Source organism: Melanaphis sacchari, unplaced genomic scaffold (genome assembly GCF_002803265.2).
Source record: "Melanaphis sacchari strain LSU unplaced genomic scaffold, SCAv2.0 Contig4_pilon_pilon, whole genome shotgun sequence".
NCBI lineage: Eukaryota > Metazoa > Arthropoda > Insecta > Hemiptera > Aphididae > Melanaphis > Melanaphis sacchari.
The window spans coordinates 6,081,626-6,104,186 of record NW_020271335.1 but is presented as its reverse complement, the minus strand read 5'-3'; the positions used below and the strand labels follow the sequence as shown (position 1 = coordinate 6,104,186).

General features: G+C 33.3%; 1 protein-coding gene across 1 annotated transcript in view; it reads left to right on the top strand.

The window, feature by feature from the left end:
• LOC112599154 overlaps positions 1-22,561 on the top strand; it is a 172,039-nt gene that overhangs the window by 106,615 nt on the left and 42,863 nt on the right. The window contains 8 exon segments of the mRNA XM_025345935.1: positions 5,646-5,841; positions 8,427-8,660; positions 11,759-11,992; positions 12,105-12,343; positions 12,428-12,817; positions 14,033-14,375; positions 15,174-15,256; positions 16,544-17,551. Coding sequence (XP_025201720.1) covers positions 5,646-5,841; positions 8,427-8,660; positions 11,759-11,992; positions 12,105-12,343; positions 12,428-12,817; positions 14,033-14,375; positions 15,174-15,256; positions 16,544-17,551 — 2,727 coding nt within the window.

The following is a 22,561-nucleotide window of genomic DNA, read 5'->3' as shown; positions in this document are numbered from 1 at the left end:
TTAAAAAATGATTATTAATTATTCATAAAATTTTCAATTTCGGTTACCGATAATCCGCGCAAATGTGATCGGACAAACTGCATTACATGTGTTGTGCTTTACATCCCGAAACGCAACCGGACGGTTGCGGTCGCTTCCAGACGGTTTTTAATCGGTTCCGCAAATCGGTCTAGTCTGGCCCTGATAACGCGTTTTATATTTAAATCTATTTTATTTTAAACTGTTGCGGTTCGGCTCCGGTTTGTCGGGAACCGACAAAACGCATAGTGTGATCCTAGCCTTAAGCATTACAACAAATATTAAGAATTTGTTAATATGGTCTTAAATATATTTTAAAAATTTCAAAAATAAAAGTTTGAATAAATTCATTTTTAAAGGAAAAAATGGGGGTGGGCATATTTATTACGTGGTGAATCACCCTGTATATAAATAAATGTATGTAATATAATTTTTCTTCTATGTGCGCGTCTACACATAAATCATTAACCGTTATTGAGACGCGCGCGACATGGCAGCGTTTAAATAACGGTAAATGCTCTCTACGAGGGGAAAAAGCGCGAACAAAATTTCGCCGACCTTGTCGCACGGCCTGAATACCTACCTACCGCGTTTGCCGTCACCGATCGACGTCATTTATCACACTGCAGAGTGCAGATCATCATCCCGGCGATCATCTTTTAATAATACCATTGATATCATATATAATACAACAACGTTAAATACGACCATATCTGTCTACCCTTTTGAGTTCCTCTTTCCAAACGGTGACTTTCAGCGGCCTTCCGCAGTTATGATATAATTTTTTGATCGAATAAAATAAGTACTTCCTATAATAATATAAAGTTACCAATTATGAAATAATAAAAGTTTAAAGTTAACTTGTAGACAAACTGAAAAAATGGCCCATTCTCATAATAATACTCTCAATACTCGTGTCAATACATATTATAAAACTATGAAAGTGTATTTTTCTATTTACCGTTCAATGAATATGATCAAACTCAACTGAAAAATAATAAATTCCGACGGATTAAGCTGTTACTGCGTTTCATTAAATTTAATGAAATATAAAACGTCAAATAAAAAATGTACGAATTGATTGGTCTACCTATAACGTATCAGTGACATTTTCAATAATATTTATAAGATTTCCATTACAACATTTCGACAAGCCAGATTAAAGTTCTCCATTTTCATTGCTATGCGGACATGCGGAGCATTGATCCTTATTGATATCTGCTGCAAAAATCGAATTCCGAGTTCGCGCCCGATCCATGTAGACGAAGACGCCGTCGGAAGTCCGGATTATGCAATATCGCCATTGCAGCAGTATGTAATATGTATATGATACGTCGAAGAAACTCACCGGTCACAACCGGTTCCCCGACAATGTTCGGAATGCGCGCACGATCAAGTCCGTCTCTCGCGTTTTAATTTTATTCTCGTTTTTATTTTTTCCATCTCTCGTTTGGAAGAGGCTGTGCCACAGCAGTGTTGCGATACGATGCGCCACGGCCGGCCAATATATAATATTCCGGAATAATAATCATATTATTATTATATACGGCCAGAAGTGGGCGTGACCTCCTGAAATTCGGTAGCTCCGACACATAAATCATTCGGCCGTGCATATGCACTGTGTGGGTATATGTATATTATTATTATTATATTATACATATTATATATGTTATGTGCATACCGAATACAATATAATGTATGGATGTATCCTTACGAATCATATTGGGAGGACAGCTCGGAATTCGCATGAACGACTTATAATCGTTGTTGATATAGCTCGTATACTATGCAGTGTACGGGTTACCCAGGTAAAAAAATGTGTACGTATTGTATTCTATAGATAGCAAACCCGCGATTCGTCGTTCATAAAATAGCATAGTAACATATTACATAGGAAAACTCGTTGTTATATAGTAGTAAAAGGACCTAGGTATTACGGTAAACTATATGATCATCATTTTGAGCCGGGTTCATAGAGCTATGTTTGTCTATCACCTCATTCTGATTGGCCGTTGTAACTAACACTCATACAGTCATAAGATAACCACGATCTACCGGAAATTTTTCAGTTGTACCGAGCTCAACTTTCGAACACTACAGACAATGTAGATGTAAACCCGGCTTTATTCAATACTCGTCATCCTAATCAATTCGTATTTGATATTTAATTTTTTTAAAACATACTTGTACGACAGATGATAGACTACTGCTTAATAGTCATAAATGTTTTTATGTTTTTATCACAAATTCGCATTAAAGCTTCATAGATTTAGTTTTTATTTTAGCCTGCAGGTGGCGCGGCCAAAATTTTTCAAAAAAACTATATGGATCATTTAAACGCACATTGTTCAAACGAGATCGCTGCAAATGTGTATAATGCGTATTCTACACGTCCACACCGTTGTGATTTCTTTTGAACCACGTACGACTTGGCCGTGTAATGCGCGAACTGATAAAGAAGAAATAATCGTACGTTGTTTTTTTTAATACGCGTGTACGCTGTCGAGTGACAAAGCGTTTCGGACGATTTAACCGAACGTATACCAATTACCAAGCATACGCACGCACGCTGTTTAATATACCATAAAACCGGTTTTAAACACTTCAAACGTGCACTCTGCGGTTTGCAATAATGAATTTTCATATAATATATTTTTATTATCATTATAATATACAATAATAAACGCAAGTTTATTTCGTGGAATTATTGTCGTGTGCGGGCACCCAGTTAAGTCGATTAAAATATTAAGTTATACTCCCATAATAATATGTACGCCTCTCACCCCCGCTCCTAGAATAATGATATTTGTATCCAGACGACGCACCACCCCCATGCGGCAGTATCGTGGTCTGCAGTCTGCACATATTATATTATATTATATTATTTATCATTAGATTATTACCTATTAATTATTGTTATTTTTATTACATAGCGTAGGTTTAAAACAAGAACTATACATTATTTATAAGTTATAACCCATATTATTACCTACCCATGTTTTATGACGCGTTGTATAGGAGATGTGCGTATAAATCATATTATTGTGATGACAATAAATCGTATACACATACTCACCAATATTATTTTTATTATTTTTAGCACTATTTTAGTGACAGATGACGTTCGTTGTTTGATGGTGATTATCTCTAGGGGACTTAAAATTAATATTAATCTAAAATATTTAAATATAGGTATATATTTATTCATTAATGTATAAACCACGTTTAATTAACAAATATTTCACTTAAAAATGTATATAACAATTATATTTCCAGTATTATAAGCTTGTTGGAACTATATTATCACTAAAATTGTTCATTTTACTACATTATTTTACATTAAAGTTTTTAGTCTCGTTTTTATTAAACAAAAAAAGTACAAATAAACCAATAAATAACAAAAACAAACTTAGATAAAATTTGTATAAATTTGTTTAAAATTGCATGAATGTACACCTACAATATTGTAATAATATAGTCGACATTTTCACGTTGGAATTGCATAAAAATGTTTTAGTAAAAATTCTTTCCCTAATTATTACCATTAGTTATATAGCAAGCTTACTTAATATAATCAATGTTACTACGAATCTCTGGCTTCGACTTATGCTTCACCTGTGGTAAAGCAGAAGACCAGAAACATAAATAATCATTCCGCTATACTCAGTGATGGTTATAAATATCAATTTGGCTTTATTTTTACGCCCATATTATAATGATGCGATGATAATCATATTTTATATTTTTTGGACTAAATATATTGTTTAAACATTGCAGATGTTCTGTAAATTTCGAGCTACTTGCACCTTCCACTGAGTCCGCTGAATTAACTGAAGAGAAATCTCAATTTTTTTATATTACTTGTAGAATATGCCTAAATCATTTGAAATTTTGATTAAATTTAATTTTTAAGAGTCAAACATTTATCAACGTATACATAGTTTTATTTTCCTCGTAGAGTTTTTAAAATTGGTTGTTATCTTTCTCTTAATAGCGACAATATACATGAGTTTTCTACGACGTACGGTACGTGGCCACTCATTTTCAGATCAGAATAATACTGCTGTTTAGTGTATAGTATAAATTCAGTGTAATAGTGTAGGTACTTCAGTTATATTTGTCAGGTTTGTCGACCATTTCATCAATAAATTGCACTTATTGCATTCGTATTTGTTCCCGTAAACAAAATAACTGTACTAACTACTAATAAATAATAATATAATGTTATGTACTTCGTCACCAGGTTTCGGACACTTAGTCGGTGTAATCGCGTCTCGGTTGGTTTTCGCTGTCCAGCGTATAATAACAATCAATTTAAATTTTATTCTGTCGCAGCTGTTGTATTTTTTATTGTACATACATTTTTTTTTTGTTTCAAATATCATCATAACAAAAAAATCCGATAATTACGATAATTTAAATTAAAAAAATACCATTGCTACGAGACTATCGATCCATCACAGACTTGTAGCGAATCGCCAATACGAGCGCAACGACTACCGCTGATTAATATAATATTATTTTGTTATATCTATGATAGATTAAGCTATAAGATATTTCTGATTTCTGATTTTTGGTTTTTTTTTATTTTTTATAGAAATCTTACAAATAATAATAATATAAGCATTATTCTACACACGAAGTTTTAATATATTAAGTATATATTATATTTAAATGTACTTACTTTTATTCTAATATTTTTTATCTGTTATTTTCTTATTTATTTTTTTGTTAATTGTTATAAATAGCCATAATATCAAGTTTAATTTAATATGCTACTGAAATCCTAATATTGTTCACTTACTGCATTTCACAAAAAGGTTTATAATACTTAAATAAATAAATATAAAAGTAATATGTTATACAATATAATTTCGGATTATAGTGATGCGATAAAAGAGCTGTACTCCGTGGGTCCAGACCCCATTATCTCTTTCACATGACAAATCAGATAGGTATCATCATAGTTGTACTAGTTTTGCGCAAGTATACGCATCTCTTTCACCTCCGGCCTATGTCGTAGTTTTCCACTTCTGATTGGTTGATTTAATTTCCCGTGTCATTATTAGATATTATTATCAAATTTAAATTTTTTGTTAATTTTGTATTTTTTTAGCGGGAAAAACTAGCTGAAGCACAGAATAATTATATTTTATTCAGTGACAGAAGTAGTTAAGTAGATATACAGAATAAATTAGGTAACGATTTATTATGACGATAAAAATTTTTTTCATAAATCTGTCACAGAATAATAATTTTTTTATTTTGATTATTTTGTGGATCTACAGTGCATTGAGAACATTTTGTATTTACGTAGCAATAATAATGTCAGTTAGTGAGAAGTGGAGAACTACGATATAGGCGAAGTGAAGAGATATTTTAGCAGGGGTTGCGTATCAAAAAACTGTGATGATACCTATCAAATTTGTAATGCTCTTGCACAGAGTAATTTGTTAATAAAACAATAATTAATGTAATGGAAATAAATTTTTCAATTGGACCAACTACAAAAAAATTCTTGATACCTTGTCTTATCATTGTTTTAAATAATTATTCTTTACAGCATTGTACTTATAATATTAATATACATTGAATTGTGAGAACTAATTTTTTTTTTATTTCCACAGAACACGGAACGATGGATTGTTCGCTAAGGCCAACTGTTCCGCCGTGGCCACCATCAGAGAACTGCCCAGCAGCAAGGAAAACCGCTCCTCGCACGGCAATAAAAGTGTCGTCAAATCCGGTCGTGTAACGACCCGCATGACTGAAACTTGTGACGGACACTTACCCAGACATAGAGCCCCACTGCCACCCGTGGTAGTGAGTTTTTTTTATAACTTATTTTAATTTAAATTATAATATTGTATAAGAATTGTTGAGCGTCGTGGATACAATAATAAATAGCATTAATGAAAAAAAATTGAAATTTTATCATTATAATAATATAGTTAGTAAAATTAATGCATCAACATTTTTAATCAAATACTCATCAATTTACAGTATAAAAAAAGATTGTTCTCATTTGAATAGGAGTTTGTATCGCCACAGATCATTCCTTAAATTTTCTTAACATATCAAAATGTAGTCTTAAAGTACCTATATTTAAAAAAAATATATAAGAAATCAGAATTTTAATAAATATTTATTTCTATAGTATTGGGCTAGTTGACATCCGTGCGCTTACTCAGCATTCTTTTGTTGCGTTTGTTGTAACATCTTTCTGTGAATATTTTCTATGACACATACAATAAGACTTTCGCAACAGCTTATATCGCAAGACAAAAATGTAATCTAAATGTTTTTTTTATTCGTCCAATATGTGCATTGTATAACAGTAATATTAAATCACAGAAATTATATCGTAATTTTTAATTCTTTCGCAGTGTATTTGTGCATAATAATAATACATATTATGTATATAGGTTTACTATACTATACCATCCTATATTTAACTCATAACTTTTATTTTTGAATAAATTCTTACAAAATTCAATACCGATATAATCACACCATATTTTAAATTTGACTAATAATAGGAATACAATTTTATTGTGTTTTTTGTTCGTTGGTGAATCATTGGAAAGCATTATTTAATAGGGGAGCAAACTATTATTATTTTAATTAATATACAATTAGAAAGTTAAATTATAAATTAATAACTCGCTACATGCATTAGTATGATGTAATAATAAATTAAACTAAATACTAATGTATGTGTATCTATAATCTCTGTGTACTACATTGAAAAATCACAATGGTTAAAACTATAGAAATAAAATAGTGCACTTATAATTTATTTTAGGAAACTTTAAAATCGATAAATGCTCATTGCTAAATGTTGAATTTATAGATATTGTTTTGTTTTTAACAATAAATTATTAGTTATTATTTTTGATAATTTATTACCGAAATATATTATTCATATCTCATGTTTTTATCTGTTTGCTCACGGCGGGTTTCTGCAATATCGTATACGTCGCATACTTCAACAAAATGCATGCGTTTCGAAAAGATTTTTCTACGAAAACCTACTTCATTAATAGCTCATGTTTCTTGTAACCAGCTAAATAGTTTACCGCATTTGCTAATGACGTTTAACTATTGTACGTTATATTATTCCGTTTCCTATAACATTTTACATTTAAAGTTATTTAAAATTCCAACATGGCATAGCATCTATTTATAATGTTCGCATAGTCTTCTTTACTTCTACCTACGTATATTTTAATTAAAACATAAAAACACTCCGAAACGAATGAGAACTATATGAAACATCATTAAAATTAATATAATTATACGTATATTTTTTTTATTAACGCCTTAAAAAATTTTAGTTTGTGGTTGGAAAAAACATAGCTATAGGAATAATTCTCTTTTTCAATACGATCTCATATAAATTACTTACATCATGAATCATGAGATTTTATTATACATTAAACATTTTATAATGCTATTGGTGCAGAAAATAAAACTTATAATCAATCCTTAAAACATGTGTCGATAATTATACATATTTTCTTTTCAAACGATATCGTTTTAAATAATAAATTATTACCTACACAATTTGTGCGCAACACATGCAAATTATCTTAAAAATGATTTTAAAACAAAAAATCGATAAAGTTTTTCAGACATCAGAAATATTTCAGATATATTATTTCTATTCTTTTTAATAGTTATTAATTTTCTATGGGGGTTTATTATATTTATATATTGACAGTGTGTTTATTCATCAACGTAATATTTTAATATTCGGTGAATCGTTGTCGAACCAGGTACGGTGTGCTCTTCATCGATATGATGACGAACCAGTTATATTATATCGATCGATGCATACACGTCGTGTGCGTATATAAAAAATATGAAAAAATTCTGTCCGTGGGTGTTCGGCTTATACAATAGTAGTCGTATTCGGATAAAAAAAAATATCTCCTTCAAGGACGAATTTGAGGTCGATGTAGTCGTAAGAATCATAATCGCCGCCGCATATCCGAGGGAATTTTTTCCGTCTTTCGTTCATCAAATAACATACTCCACGGCGTACGTAATTCATTATTGTATTATATCTATACCAACTATCGCGCAGAGTACCTACGTATGCTGTTACACACGGACAACCGACAGAAACAATGAGTTCTCCGATTATTGTCTCGAAACACGACTGATCGGTTAATTCATGTACAATAAATTAATATGCGCGCATTATATTTTATTATATATTTTCGAGGACAAGGTCAATCCAAATTGTATCGTCGATTTTCGTATTAAAATTTGATATTTTGTTTTTGTTTTTGGGTCGCTACTATTACCCACGACGGTTTATATATTATTTATTATCCTAGTGTTTGTATATGTTTATGAAAAGCATGTAAAATTATATCTATACAAATCAACTGTTTTTATAGATCAAGGACACGGGTTGCGGACACGAAAAATTTCCTTCCTGTCCGGCCATCACCGCCGCGGCGACGACCGTCAAAAGCAATGGAATGTCCGTCACCGCGGTCAGGAAGTCCTGGGCGGAAGAGCAGACGGGCAGCAGCGGCATCAGCAACAGTAATAGTTATCCGAAGGAACAACCGCCGCCCATCGTCCGGCCGTATCCCAAGAGACTGTCCAACGGGCTATACACGCAACAAGTAAACACTCGCGCATACAAAATATCGTCTCTTACAGTAATAATGTTTACCTAACCCACAGAATATAAATTATTATTACCATATGCATGTTGCCACCGCCTACACTGTTGTAGAAACGAGAGATGGGAAAATAGGACTTGTATGCAGGAAATTATCTCGTCATTATTTATCGCCATCGATCTATCGTGTATACAAATATATAAATATATATACGACGACCTCATATTATATATTATTATATTTATCATCTCAGTTTCTTGTACGCTATATTGTGTACGTTCCAAAACGTCGACACCGCCGAGGTCCTATACTTATGGTTCGGTGAAAGTATACGGAAAATTATGTAGAAAATAAAAACCAGGAGAGAAGGAGTACATTTGACGAAACATAAAGATACAAACTGCCAGATAATCTTGCCACGTCGCCGTTGAATTCGTTATAAATTCAAAATTTCCCCGCGAAAATGTATGACGATATATATTATGCATATTAAACTTGGTGAGATGTTATTATGATAACATCATTATTATCATCATTGTGTTCACATACGAAACCGATCTCACCCGCACATGACTCACGAATAATTAATAATAATTTCTACACGAGTTCATTATGTTTATTTAATCGTCGGAAGGACGTGGATGTGGATCTACTACAAGGTGTTAAGAGGTTCTTATTTTGTTAACAAATAACTTTGTGTTAGTTAGGTGAATCAGTGAATGTAACGTTATGGAAGTCGGTTAATCACAGTTTTTTTTCTGGTCGAGTTTGGAATTTTGCCAAAGATTTATATTGTTTATTAATTTAATTGAAATTAGTATTAAGATTAATGAGATTGTGCCATTAATTAATAATTATACTACAATTTTCACAGAAAGTCAAAAATTCGAAATCGTTTTTACATTTCCGAATAAATTAGTCATGCGTTAGGACCCAACCATCAACATATTACAAATTTAATCTAATTTCTCAAAAAAATCTAAATTTCAGAATTTAATATAAAAACACGTTATATCTATAAATTTACTATTACTAATAAGTAATAACTAATGGCTAAGTTGCCGTTTTATTTAAGATTAATATATATATATATATTATAAAATGTACCGCAGCGGTATTATTGGCCGTATAATAATATAATGCCGGACTTGACGACGCCCGCCGCGCCCGTCTCGAGACGGGTCACTGACTGCATCGCGTCTTCTGATGTTTCACGCTCTGCCAGTACGACACACGCCTTATTATAATAATATCATATTATGATTTTACAATTTATTGCCGTTAATATAATATTATTGGCGATTTTGTGGTTGTCGCGCGCGCGCTCTCCATCCGACAACCGAATCCGATTGTTACGTCGATTATTATAAATAGTGTTGTCGTTGTTTCGATTCCAGACATAATAATAATATACCTCCCGGGGTTACACCTCTGTGCCGATGACGATATGGAAGTTTAAAATAATATCGATTTGGTTCGCCGCTGCAGCGGAAGTTGAGAACGACAAATTATGTTGTTTTGACAGTTTGTTTTTAAAAGAATAATCCCAAAAGTATCTATACTCGGCGATTTTTGTGCAATAAAAATGTATATACTATCTATACTATTGATTAAATGTTGTTCTTGGAAATACGTGCGTAAATGATATTGATGATGATAACTGCGCGCTGGGCAAAGGACACGGTATGTGCGACCATGCATTTTTGTGATTCCGCCGAAGTCGGTGCACTCGACTTGTAGCAGCCAGCAGTTGTCTTTATTCAGCTACAGTGATATCGGTGTTTATAAATATTTCTGCATTCTATGTAATAGCCAATAGGTGTTAATTCAACCGGACCTGTGACGTGCACTCGCCGGTTAATGTAGTGTGTTTTACGTTATATGTTCTTATTGTTTATCCTCGTGTGTCATGCGATATCCGTACAATGACCAAACAGATTCGTGTACTTTTCCATTTACCCAAAATTGGCTCACAGTATAACATTATATTGTGCATATCGGTAGTTGTATACTACACCAATATGATAAATAAATCTGATCTCGCATTTCATCAACGCGTACACCTCCGCTACTGCTGCCCCTGATTGCAAAAGTTCATAATCGTAAGTATAGAAGAATTTCTATTTTTCTTCTGTCCGACGTCTGATATTTGTCACGCAGATCCTGAGTTAAAATTTTGTCTGTTGTCGAATAATTCTACAGAACTCCAGGACATGATGTATAATTGTTTACATATTATCACGTAAGCGTAGCATATGTACTGAACTCTGTTCATACTCTACAGTAGCCGGTCGCGATTTTTTGACATCAAATCCACGTCGTTAGAACTTGTTGATTGTTAATCGTAAATTATACAAAATTAAGGTCACCAAACGTCCTATTTAAAATGAGATTGTCCCTTCTTTAAATATCATATTTTGGACCAAATCGTCAGTTTTGTTTTTTGTATAAAAATATGGTCACTCTACATTACATACACACTCGTTATCTATACATAATTATGATTAACGGCAGCGTGGTCGTCGTTGTTGAACGGGGCTCTTCTCCCGCAAAGAATTTCGGTGCACTATTCGTGTTGACGAACCGTGTCCGGTGTGTTCGCCGCGAATCGATTTGTCGTTGACTAGCCGGGCCTCGCACACCGCGGAGAACCAGGCGTGTCGGATGCGAATAACGAGCGAAACACTTTCAGTGTGTTCAACGGCGGTGGCGGTGCGCGGATAAATGTTTGTTTAACGAAACCGGTTTGAGTATTAAGGCTTACAATATATTATAATATGCTGTCGGTCAGACTTAGATGCCGCCGAAGTTTTTGACCCCGAGCTATTGTTCGTACGTAGGTATATCTATATGTATATATAATATATATATATATATATGACGGGGAAACACCACTTGGCTCTATCACTAACTATCGATTAATATTATTCATTTTTATATAAATTCATCTAATCGTTATAATAATAGTGTGTTTTTAGGACGATTATTATTGTCACGGTCATGACCTATCTTATTCATAGTATTCACATAATATATTACGTGTGACACGTAATAATATTTTTTTATGCAACACTTTTGACATAGACCGTTTTTTGCAGTTGAAGACCGTGATGGAGCGTTGCGAAAAAAGTAAACCCGAACTGTTGGATCGAGTGCGATCGATGAGAACCAAAAACGGTGGCGGCGGTTACGTGGAAAGACTGCAACAGACCGCCGAGAAACATTTTTGTGTGCCATTATCGTCGACAGCATTGGATTCGGTAGACCCAAAATCTCAGCTTACCCAAGCACAACTCGAAAAGTATTCTAGAGCTTACGACGACTCGCCGCACGTTAGTAACCCGTTTAATGTTTACAAATACATATACGAGCCTTTTACTTATAAAATTATTATTATTGTTGTTGTTGGATGTTTTTGTAAATTGTGTTATTCCATTTCCACAGCGAGAAACAGACGAATATTCAAGCTGTTTTGACGGTAGCGACAGCGCGTTGTCCAGCCATTTGACCAAGGAGGAGCTGGATCACTATACGCGGATTTACGAGGAAAAATCCACGTCCCAGATCAGTTTGACCGAAAAAACAGTGCCTTCGCACCAGCACCAGACATCGTACGCGCAGAGCGAAGGGTACCATAGCTACGTATCCAGCACCGATTCCACGTCAACACCGTTCCTGGACAGGTATATAATAAAATTGAATTGAATAAAAATTCACAAACAATCCGTTTTTGGACTGTCAGTAACCTCAAGGTGAACTTTCCGCAGGTTGAGGAGAGACAGCGAATCTGCCGTCGTGGTTGTTAATAGTAAAGATTCGGAGAAACCCACCGTCGTCACTGGTGCCCAGGGAAGGGATTCAAGTGCCAGTTCCGGTTCGTCAAGCGAAACGCTCAAGTGGCATGGCTCCAACAGTGACTTGAGCACCGTATCTAGTAGCGGGTACCGTGGGACCACCCAGCTCATCGCGCACAGTGCCAAGGTGTCGGCGCCGCAGAGACACCACTCCGAATCTGTGCTGAGCGTGACTGACGGTTGGTCGGGCGTCAGCGCCCAGGAGCATAGGGCCGGTAACCAGAGAAATCTCCGGAAATTGTTTCCGGTCAGCACGTACACGGTACAACCAGTCATGGTCGTAGACGAAAAGACTTCACCAAAGTACGAACGACTGCACTACACACCTTATTATATATTTTAAACTAGTAAAATGTCAAAATGTTATATTAGTACCATTATATCATAAAGTTGTTAAACTCATTTTACTCATTATGATTCAGTAATATGATTTTAATATTATCGCATTTTAATGCGTTAGGACTATAGAGTTGAAATCAAACACAATTGTAATATAAATCCTTAACTCGAAGTTAATCGCTCGTAAATAATATTACATTGTTGTCTCCGTTATAATAATATAACGTAGGTAAACATTACACAATCGCAGTATGTAATCTCTGTATTATTTATATAACTGTAACGTAAATTTCTAACGTCATTAATTAATTATTAATAATTATGTAGCCGCAAGTCGGAACAACATCGAGTAATTAGTGAACGATTCGTTATCACCCCGTTTGACGATATACTCTTATATTTTTATTGTTCAACGTTTTTATTATTATTGCCATATACCTAGATATATATCAAAATTCAGTTTTCTTTTTCTCCATTCACATCTCGTACGTCATCTGCTTATGCATAATATCGCGACTTATCAAATTTATTTATCTTATTTTTCTTATTATTCTAAATGACTTGGGATAAAGTATTATGCTCTTTATTCCTATATGTCTACATATATGTGTATATGACACAGTTGTATAATACAAGCTTTCTCCATACTATTATACTTTTCTCGTACGATTGTAATAATATTATAAGCATATTGCTGTCGTCCTATTCTAATTATCTCACTTTGAAAAAATATTAAACGCGTTAAAATGTTCTTCGGTTGTTTAATCTTCAAATATTAATATAATACTTTCGTCAATGATTTGGTTTGAAATCACAAGAAGGGCTTACTGTGTTTTACCTGCGCTTAAATCTAACCGAAAATATCTACAAATTTTAAATCAAAAATGAATAATAATAATAAAACGCCCTGTTTTGCGAATTTTAAATAAACGTTAAAGGATAAAATTGTATTTGTTAAACCACATTAAAATTCATATTCTTATTAATTGTTATTGTCATAGAAGCTTTAAAATCAGAAATACTTTATAATATGTATATACTATATATATATATGAAAAATTTCCAGTTAATTGTTTTTTTTTAAATATAATTAATAAATTTACCTTTGGTACCTAATTTATTATTATATGCTTACATATGTGCAGGCGAATATTAACTAAACATTTTTAATTCTTTTAGATCTCCGCCAGCGCTGACTGTAGCTGAACGTATCAATGAACTAGAAAAACAGCAACAGCAGCAACAGCAGCAACAGCAACATCAAACGCCCAACAAGTTCACGTATTTTGATCCGGAAAAGAAGCACAAAGTGACGGACCACTCATTGAGAGCCATACAGAAACGGGCCTTGTTGAACTTCTACGAAAGACACCAGCCCGGGTCATCTTGGAGGTCTGAGCCACAGCTGTCGCCACCTCCGCCTAGGCCTCCGCCAATACCTTGTCGTCCACGGTTGCCCACTCCGCTTTCTAGACGCTCATCCATTTCGTCCGAATATGATTCTCCGGCTACTTGGAACGATGTGAGTTATTTCCTCGAACTTTCTTAAGTGATTTATCGGTTGAATTTTAGGCATAAACTTAGCATTGAAATAATGTAAATTCCTTAAAATGCGTGTGCGCACTAAAATAAATTACTTAAAAGATCAGTGGTGTACCTTAAGTTTGATAATGCGGAAAAGAATTAATATTAAAAAAAACACTTAATAGCACGAGAGCTCCTCTTAATTTCTTAAATTTTTCGTGCCAAAATGAAAAAATTGTATTATTATAAATACATATAAATAAAATCCTAGCCCCTCTTATCAAGAGAAAAATATTGCTCGAATAGAAACGTCTTCCCCTACACAAATATTACACCAAAATAACAATATTAACCACCTCTATGAATCTATGTTGGTATTATTTGTATTTTTTTAGTGATTGATTCATAATAATTTAATCAACAAGCATTAAGGACTAGTGAATTCCTTAATTCTCTCGGGATAATTGCGTTTGGGGAGTGCATAAGTTAGCCTACACCTGCCATTGTGCTTACCTGATGATCACTTTCTTTATAATTGTATGAATACTCAGTTCGAAAACAACTTTAGCTTTGTCACAGCTGTCCAAGTTGTGGATCGTAAGAAGGGCTTGGATTTCCTAGACATATTATTGATATACTCTTGGTATCACCATATCGGTTATTGTCTACGTATAACTTAAAATAGATTAAAATAAAATAACTGTGACTGCGACTACGTTTTTTTTTTTTGTTTTCATCGGTAATGCATTATATTTTTTATTATAATAATTTGTTTCGTTTTACTTCATGTTCTCAGGATTGTTCAAAAGATGACAGTTCAGTCGAAGAAGTGAACAACACCAACTCCAAGGAACTCAGTAAAAACAATCCGCTCAGGAGGTACATAATTACACTGAGAGTAACAAATATCAAATTAATATTTTATATATATTTTTCGTAAAATTTATATCAACATGATTCTTGTACGTTTAAACACGAAAACAAAATGGTTAAAAATGATTCCAATATAACTAATGTTGTTGCAGTTAAAAAATATACATTTAACTGATACCTTTGAAAACATGGCTTTTTAAAAATACGATTTGCCCCTTAAATTGTAATATTCTTGAACTTTAATATAAGTTGCCTATACTAAACTCCTTAAAAACATTTCTTTTCAATAAAATATATATATTTATAAATAATTATAAAAAATTGGAACAAAATAAATTATTTCAAAACTTTACTGTTTAAAAACTTTTTTATAATTAAATACATTATTATTTTAAAATTATTATCTAATTTATAACGTATTGTTACCTATTATTTATTATTTATTATTTTAATTTGTTTATTTCATTAGTTTTAAAAAACCGACTAAATCCTTTTCTTATAATTTATAATTAATTTTATTTCATAATCAATGTTTTTAATTTATCATTTAAAATTCATAGAATAAAATAAATATGATTCTATAAAAAAAAAATAGAAAAAATATATAATGTAATTCTACATTTATAGTTTATACCTACATAGTTACTTCTAAAATATTATATTAAATTTAAATAATTTTTTTATTTTATTAATTTACAGTTTGGTGAATTATAAAATTTAAGTTTAAAATTATAAACTTAATTAAAAATAAAAACATAATAAATTAGTAAATTATATTGTTTCATACCTGATGTCTATATTATTAGGTGAATTGAATTACAATACTTTTTAACTATTTACTTAACTTACTTCTTTTACATTTTAATCGGTAAAAATATTAATCAGCTTATAATAAATTAAAGTATCAATATTTGGCTTATAAATTAGGGTTTAATAAGTATATTATTTGACAATTTATTAATTTAATATATTTTTAATGTTAACCATTTTCAAATTAAATATTAATTCGATAATTTATTATCATATTTAATTGCTTACACCTATAGAATATACCTGGTTATTTGCCAAATTTTTAAATTTAAGTACATAACCATAACTGGTTTAGCTAATAAAAGTAATAAATCATCATCGTATTTAGCATTTGCTATTCATTTAAATAAATAAATATTTATTCTAAATCCAGTTTATTTGAAAAATTATTACATTACTAAAAAACAAACAAAATAAATCAAATATGTGTTAAATCCGTATATAATATTTAGTACTAATCGCTTGTTTTTAAACACTGTTAAGTTCTAGCTGCGGTTCGCTGTCGACAGCGATTCTTGGGCCTATGGTACTTGGACCATCGATATCTATTGATGATTGGGTTCCCGAATTGCCACCTAAGAAGAAACAGGTCGCTCGACAGCAGACGCCCCAAGCGAAGCGCGAGCCAAGTCCTGATCTGCCGCCACCGCCGCCGGTGGTTGACGATGACGAGCAAATGTTTGTGTCGGATGAACCGTTGCCACCACCGCCACCGGAAGCCATCTGGCCGAAGCCCGAGTCCCTGAGGAACGACAAGTTCCTACGCAACGGCAAAGAAAAGAGACTGGAAAGCAGTTTTAGCGCCGTTGAAGACGTGCTTCTTAACAGAGACTTTAATGCCAGCTGCGGCGGGTTATCTGTCGGATTGTCTCCCAACAACAATCATCATCTGAACGGCCACCAGTATCAGCATCAGCACAACGCTATGAGCGAAAAATCAAAATCGCTGTCTTACATATACGATAGCCACAAAGCAGTGCCGCAGACACCGGTCAAATCATTTGCCATTGAACTACTACAGCCACCCCTGCTGCCCCCGCCTCCGACGCCATTATTAACGAGCACAACGACAACGGAAGATAAACCACTACAGTTTACGCACAACAGTGTTAAGGAATTTGGTCGTTCGTCGAGCGTCCGTCGTAATAAACTCACCATACCCAATAAGGATTACTGTAAGTCTGAGTTCTCGGCCCGGAAATCTGTGTTCCAGGGTGCCGGTGGTTCCTCGGCACCCAAACAACAGGTGGTTATGTCCACTGTCAAACCACCTGCATTCAGCGCTACCATTACCACGGTCCAAAGCAACGTGGTAAAACATCAGATCTGTACACCGCTGAAAATTGCCAGGGATGTGGACAAAAAAGCTACGGCGACCACTGCCAGGTCTCCGTCTGCCGCTAAGAATGTCGCAATCGTCGGGCCTCTCAAATCATCGGGTGTATTTCCTCCATCTCTCGAACCCAGCTGTCCACCAACTCTCTACCAACAGTGAGTACATTTCTAATATTAATTTAAATAAATATTTATCTGCAGATAAATTATTAAATGATTATTTTAAGCTTATTGCTTGATATGCTTGATATCTTGAACGACTGTTTTATGAGTTATAACTTGTGTCTCGATTTATGAATGAAAAATATTGTACTTATCATTTTTGCATAAGCCAATGTTGTAATTTATATTAAGAGAGTATGTGGTGGTGAGACTGGTGATAGAAAATTTCTCGTAAATTTAAATGCATATAAGCTAGAATTGTTTTTACCATAATTATATACTTATTTATAGTATAAAACAAATAATAGGATTATAGATTTATTTATTATAGGTACTTGTTTTTTACCGTTTTTATTTACCGATCAAGTATTACCTATGGCTGGATATCGAATATCTATAAGACCAAAAACATCTGTTTATGGATTTCGTTTAAGGTTATTTCTTTTTTGATCTGGTTGTTCGTAAAATTGTCAAATCATGTTTCTTGTATAGACGAACGGATTAAAATAAATATATATATTCTAGCATTTATGGCTACGGCGTTAAGGGAACGCCATTTTGTACGAATTCACTAATTTTGTTGGGCGTACACGCATTACTGCTGGCCTATATCGTTTTTATCAGGCGCGTTTGTGTGTTATTGGTGTGCTTTTTAGTAATCCAAATATAATCTAATAAAAATATTATTACTATAGTTGATGTTTTCAATTTTCTTTTATACGTCGGTCGATTGCTTCTACAAATATTCGATTTGATTGCACCCGAATTCGTTGATCAGTAATTTAGGTCAAGGAAAAAAATTATTTTATTTCTCCCCTTGGCCCTAATCATCAATTTGGAATTTGATTAGTTATATAAGTGACTTACATTATTATTGTAATAACTATGATGATGTTGCCGGTATAAAAATAAATAAAAATTGTCGCAACAAATAATAAATATTATTAAAACAATTTCTTAGACTGTAATAATAATTTAACGGTGTCTTTATATATTAAAAACAATGATGAATTAACACACATTAATCATTATTTGATCGTTGTTATACTATTCTTCTCGATCTAAACACAACAATAATGACTTAGTTTTTGAGGCCACGAAGCATGTATTAATAATAACAATAATAACGTTTTGTTTTAATTTAAAAACATCTTTATAATTTGCGCGTCAGACTGAAAGAAAAAAAAAATATTAAATTACTATGTCTCTGTGTTGTTTGCATATAATAATAATATACTTTCGTTCAAATTGGGTTGTTTGTGATTAAAAGATGTCAAGTAATTTCGATATTATTATGATGCGCTCGCATTGTGCAGTATATTATTTAGGCTCTTGTCACAATGTGTGTATAGCACATCCACTTTTACGCGCTCGCGCCGTATTGTCATCAATCTATCAGCACGACAAACACTATACTCTGGTAGTCTCTTCATCAAAACCAGGATATGATAACATCACTGCGACAATGATCATATAATATTTGTCGCGTTGAAAACCGATCGATCAGCAGTAAAATCGCCGCCATCGCAGATAACAATAATAACATAATAAACCGTACAAGAAAGTTGTTCCGGTTCGTTAGCATAATAAAATCGTAAATATACAATATACTGGTATGCGTTTTCCATCGCACATCATTATCGTCGCATTGTATACGCGTAAAAACTAATTAACGAGCGCGCTTATATACGTGTGTACGAGTTTGTGTGTTTTTTAAACTCGAGTATTGCCCTTACATGAGTACCTATCTCGCATTATGCGAACATTATAAAAAGCCAATAAATTGTATTTATATCTCATACGATGAATATTATGCTCCCAAAGCCCTTGGAGGCTTGAAAACTTGTCGTGGTCATAAATGATGCTACTTAGTATTATATGGTATAATGTATATGTAGATTTCAACGTGGATAGAAATGGCAGTACGAAAGAAGAACAAAAATAGATATCGAGAGAATCTTCAATGGATCAAATATCTAAAAATATGTTATCTCAAAAAGACTTGAATGGGTGACCAGACGTAATGACAAGATAAAAATTGTCATTGAGATAAGCTTAAGTTACTAAACGAAATAAAAATCTCCCTTAAGAAGATAGCGACAACGGTGACTATAAAGGGAGATTTCAATCTGCAAATAATTACAACAGCAGGTTTTTGAAAGAACCTGATAGAAACAGAAGTAGTAAGACTTATAAATGGCGCATGAAATCTTAAAAATAAATCTTATGGATCGCGGAGATGAAGTAATAACCGAGACGTTGAGGTTGATTAAAGAAAATAGAAGTTTGAGTAGGTAACTATAAGATTTCATAAGGAAAAATTAAATGGAAAAAAGAAAATCATAATCGAATAAAAACATGTTATCTCCCCCCGCGTATGATGACGTTGCGGAATGTCAATTACGTATCCCTGGTTCTTTAAAGTACCAGCTGTCTATCTGCATATCGATCTCGTCTACTATTCGGTAACGAAACGACAGCTCACTATAGGTAAAATGTATGTATGGACGACGGCGATGTACATGAGTCATATACTCATATATTATCTCAACACAACATAATAACAATATTAATTATATATTATAAATAGGTACGCGAAATAGCAGCCATCGATGGACGCGTGGGTCCTCATTAGTAGCAGAGTACCGTGGCTAAACGAAAGCACCGAATGACGTGCGCGCGAGGGTTAGGCTCAATGTCAAAACTAGAAAGTGATAGTCGTCGCGTGTTCGAGACGTGTTCCGTTCTCGTCTAAACAACGAAAACTATCGGGTTACCGCGGTCATGACGCGTATGTCGTTCGTATGTTATATTGTATTTGCGTGTACACGCGGCGTAAGAGTGTCAGACTTTCAAGACGTGGTTTTTTCACACTCAGTTTAGTCTTATTAATTTTCAAATGTACTTATATCGTTTTATAAGTATGTAAGCTGCAAAATAGTAGGCGTTAAACTATCGTCTTAATAGTTATCGCAATCGGAGACAATTTTAGGGTATATTGACATAATAACTGAATTAGGTATAAATAATATATTTATAATATTTATAAGATTAAATATAGTCAAATACTTTACTAAGGGAGACATATGTATTTGTAAGTTAATTTCGAATGAATTATTTTTTTCTTTAGAAGTGTTTATTTTTTAACTATAAGTATAACCAAAGAATTTTTCTCAACAAATCTAAACATGTATAAAAAATAAAATGGAATCTATTCTGATGGCGAATTTAAAAAATAACCAACTTTGGATAACTTTAGTCTGTGAGATTAATCTTCGTCGTCTTCTGAAATACAACTATGATAAAGCACATATCAATTTATCAAAAATCATCTGTGTCATTCATTAGTCACAAGCAATTTTTTAATAATTAGTATCTTTGAAAAAAAATTGGGTATTTAATTCTCACAATTATTGTTTAATTTAATCACATACATACTATATTGTCTTTATATTGGTAATTTGTTATTTGTTGAATACGTACTTACAAGTAAGATCTTTTTAATCAGCTGAAAACAATTTTGGATTTATACGTGATCATAGATAATTAATAGTCGTTATATTATATTGTGCATAAAGGTAAAAGGTACTTTACATACATTTTAATTGATATGTATGAACCCCTCTCTTGCACTCGGCTTGCGTTGTCCTCTACTATATAAAGCTCACTTCACTTCCGTTATAATCTAATAGGTTCACGCTTTCAGTTCCGATTTTTGTCTCCATAATATAGTATTGTGTACTGTGTAGGTACACTGATATCGCGGAGTTTCTCCGCGTTGCTCTGAGAACACTGTACACCATTATAATATTGCTACACATTATAATAAAGACACGACTGCTGCAGTATAATGTAGGATAATGGACGTTATCGTTATATTGTAAATAGGTATGGGTAAGACCTGTGTAAGACTGATAAATTTCGTGTGTATTCACACAGGCACACTAGCGCGCGCGCGCATATCATAGGGATCGATCTAGAAGAAAATAATAGAAACGGAAAGTGGAAAGTGCCACGGACCAAATAATACAACGAATTTTACTCATTTATATTTTGATAACTATTTGTAATCGACCGGGTTTACTACGGATGTCCAGGATTTATACTTAAACATTATTTGTAGTGTCCTCGTGACAATAGATAATGTGCCGGCGCCGCGTCGTTATCAGCTCGATCTGTGTGTATTCGTGGAAAAGTCGCTATTGTCACGTCCATGCTCGTGTATCGCGGATGTGCGAGTGCGCAAGTTTTATATTTAATTTCGATCCGGACAAATTCAATTAAATGGGCACAATGAACCAAGTATCGAATTTCACAACAAGCGCGTGTATTAAAGTATTATATATATAGACGATACGCGCTGAACTAACAGTTGGTAAATTGCTTTTTTTCTTTTCATTCTCTCCGTTTATTATATTTTCTTCTTCTTCTTCTTCTCCTCATTCTATTTAAGACTTAGATATTTGTATATCCTTCGGCGGTCGCGTAAGGATTACATCTCCGCAATGACTCGCCGCTCAACGACCCATTATTATCGCAATGTATACATAAGATAGGCACAGGTACTTTATTATAGGTGTACTGCCTATATACAGGTACCTATTTCATTTGTGCGTATAATAGATAACACACTCTCATGTGTAAGTGTGTTTGTGTATAATATAATATAATATAATGTACACTAACAACAAAAAGGGTGAAAGTGTCGCGAAGACGCGAACCGAGTGAGAGTGTCACAACTCGCAGTTATCCGTATTATGTATATACCAGCGCGTATTGAACATGTGTAGATTTTTTAAATACGCACGTGTGTGTAGACGGCATTGGGTGGATGCGTTTATTAATATCAACATATTGTTGTGCAGAGGAGATGCCGTGCGACAGCAATAATAATATGTCTTTCAGCCGTGCACGGCACACGCCCACGTTTATCGTCATTTTGTTGTACACGCGACACGACTGTGCGCATCGAGACTTAAACCGAAATCTCGCCTATATTATAAT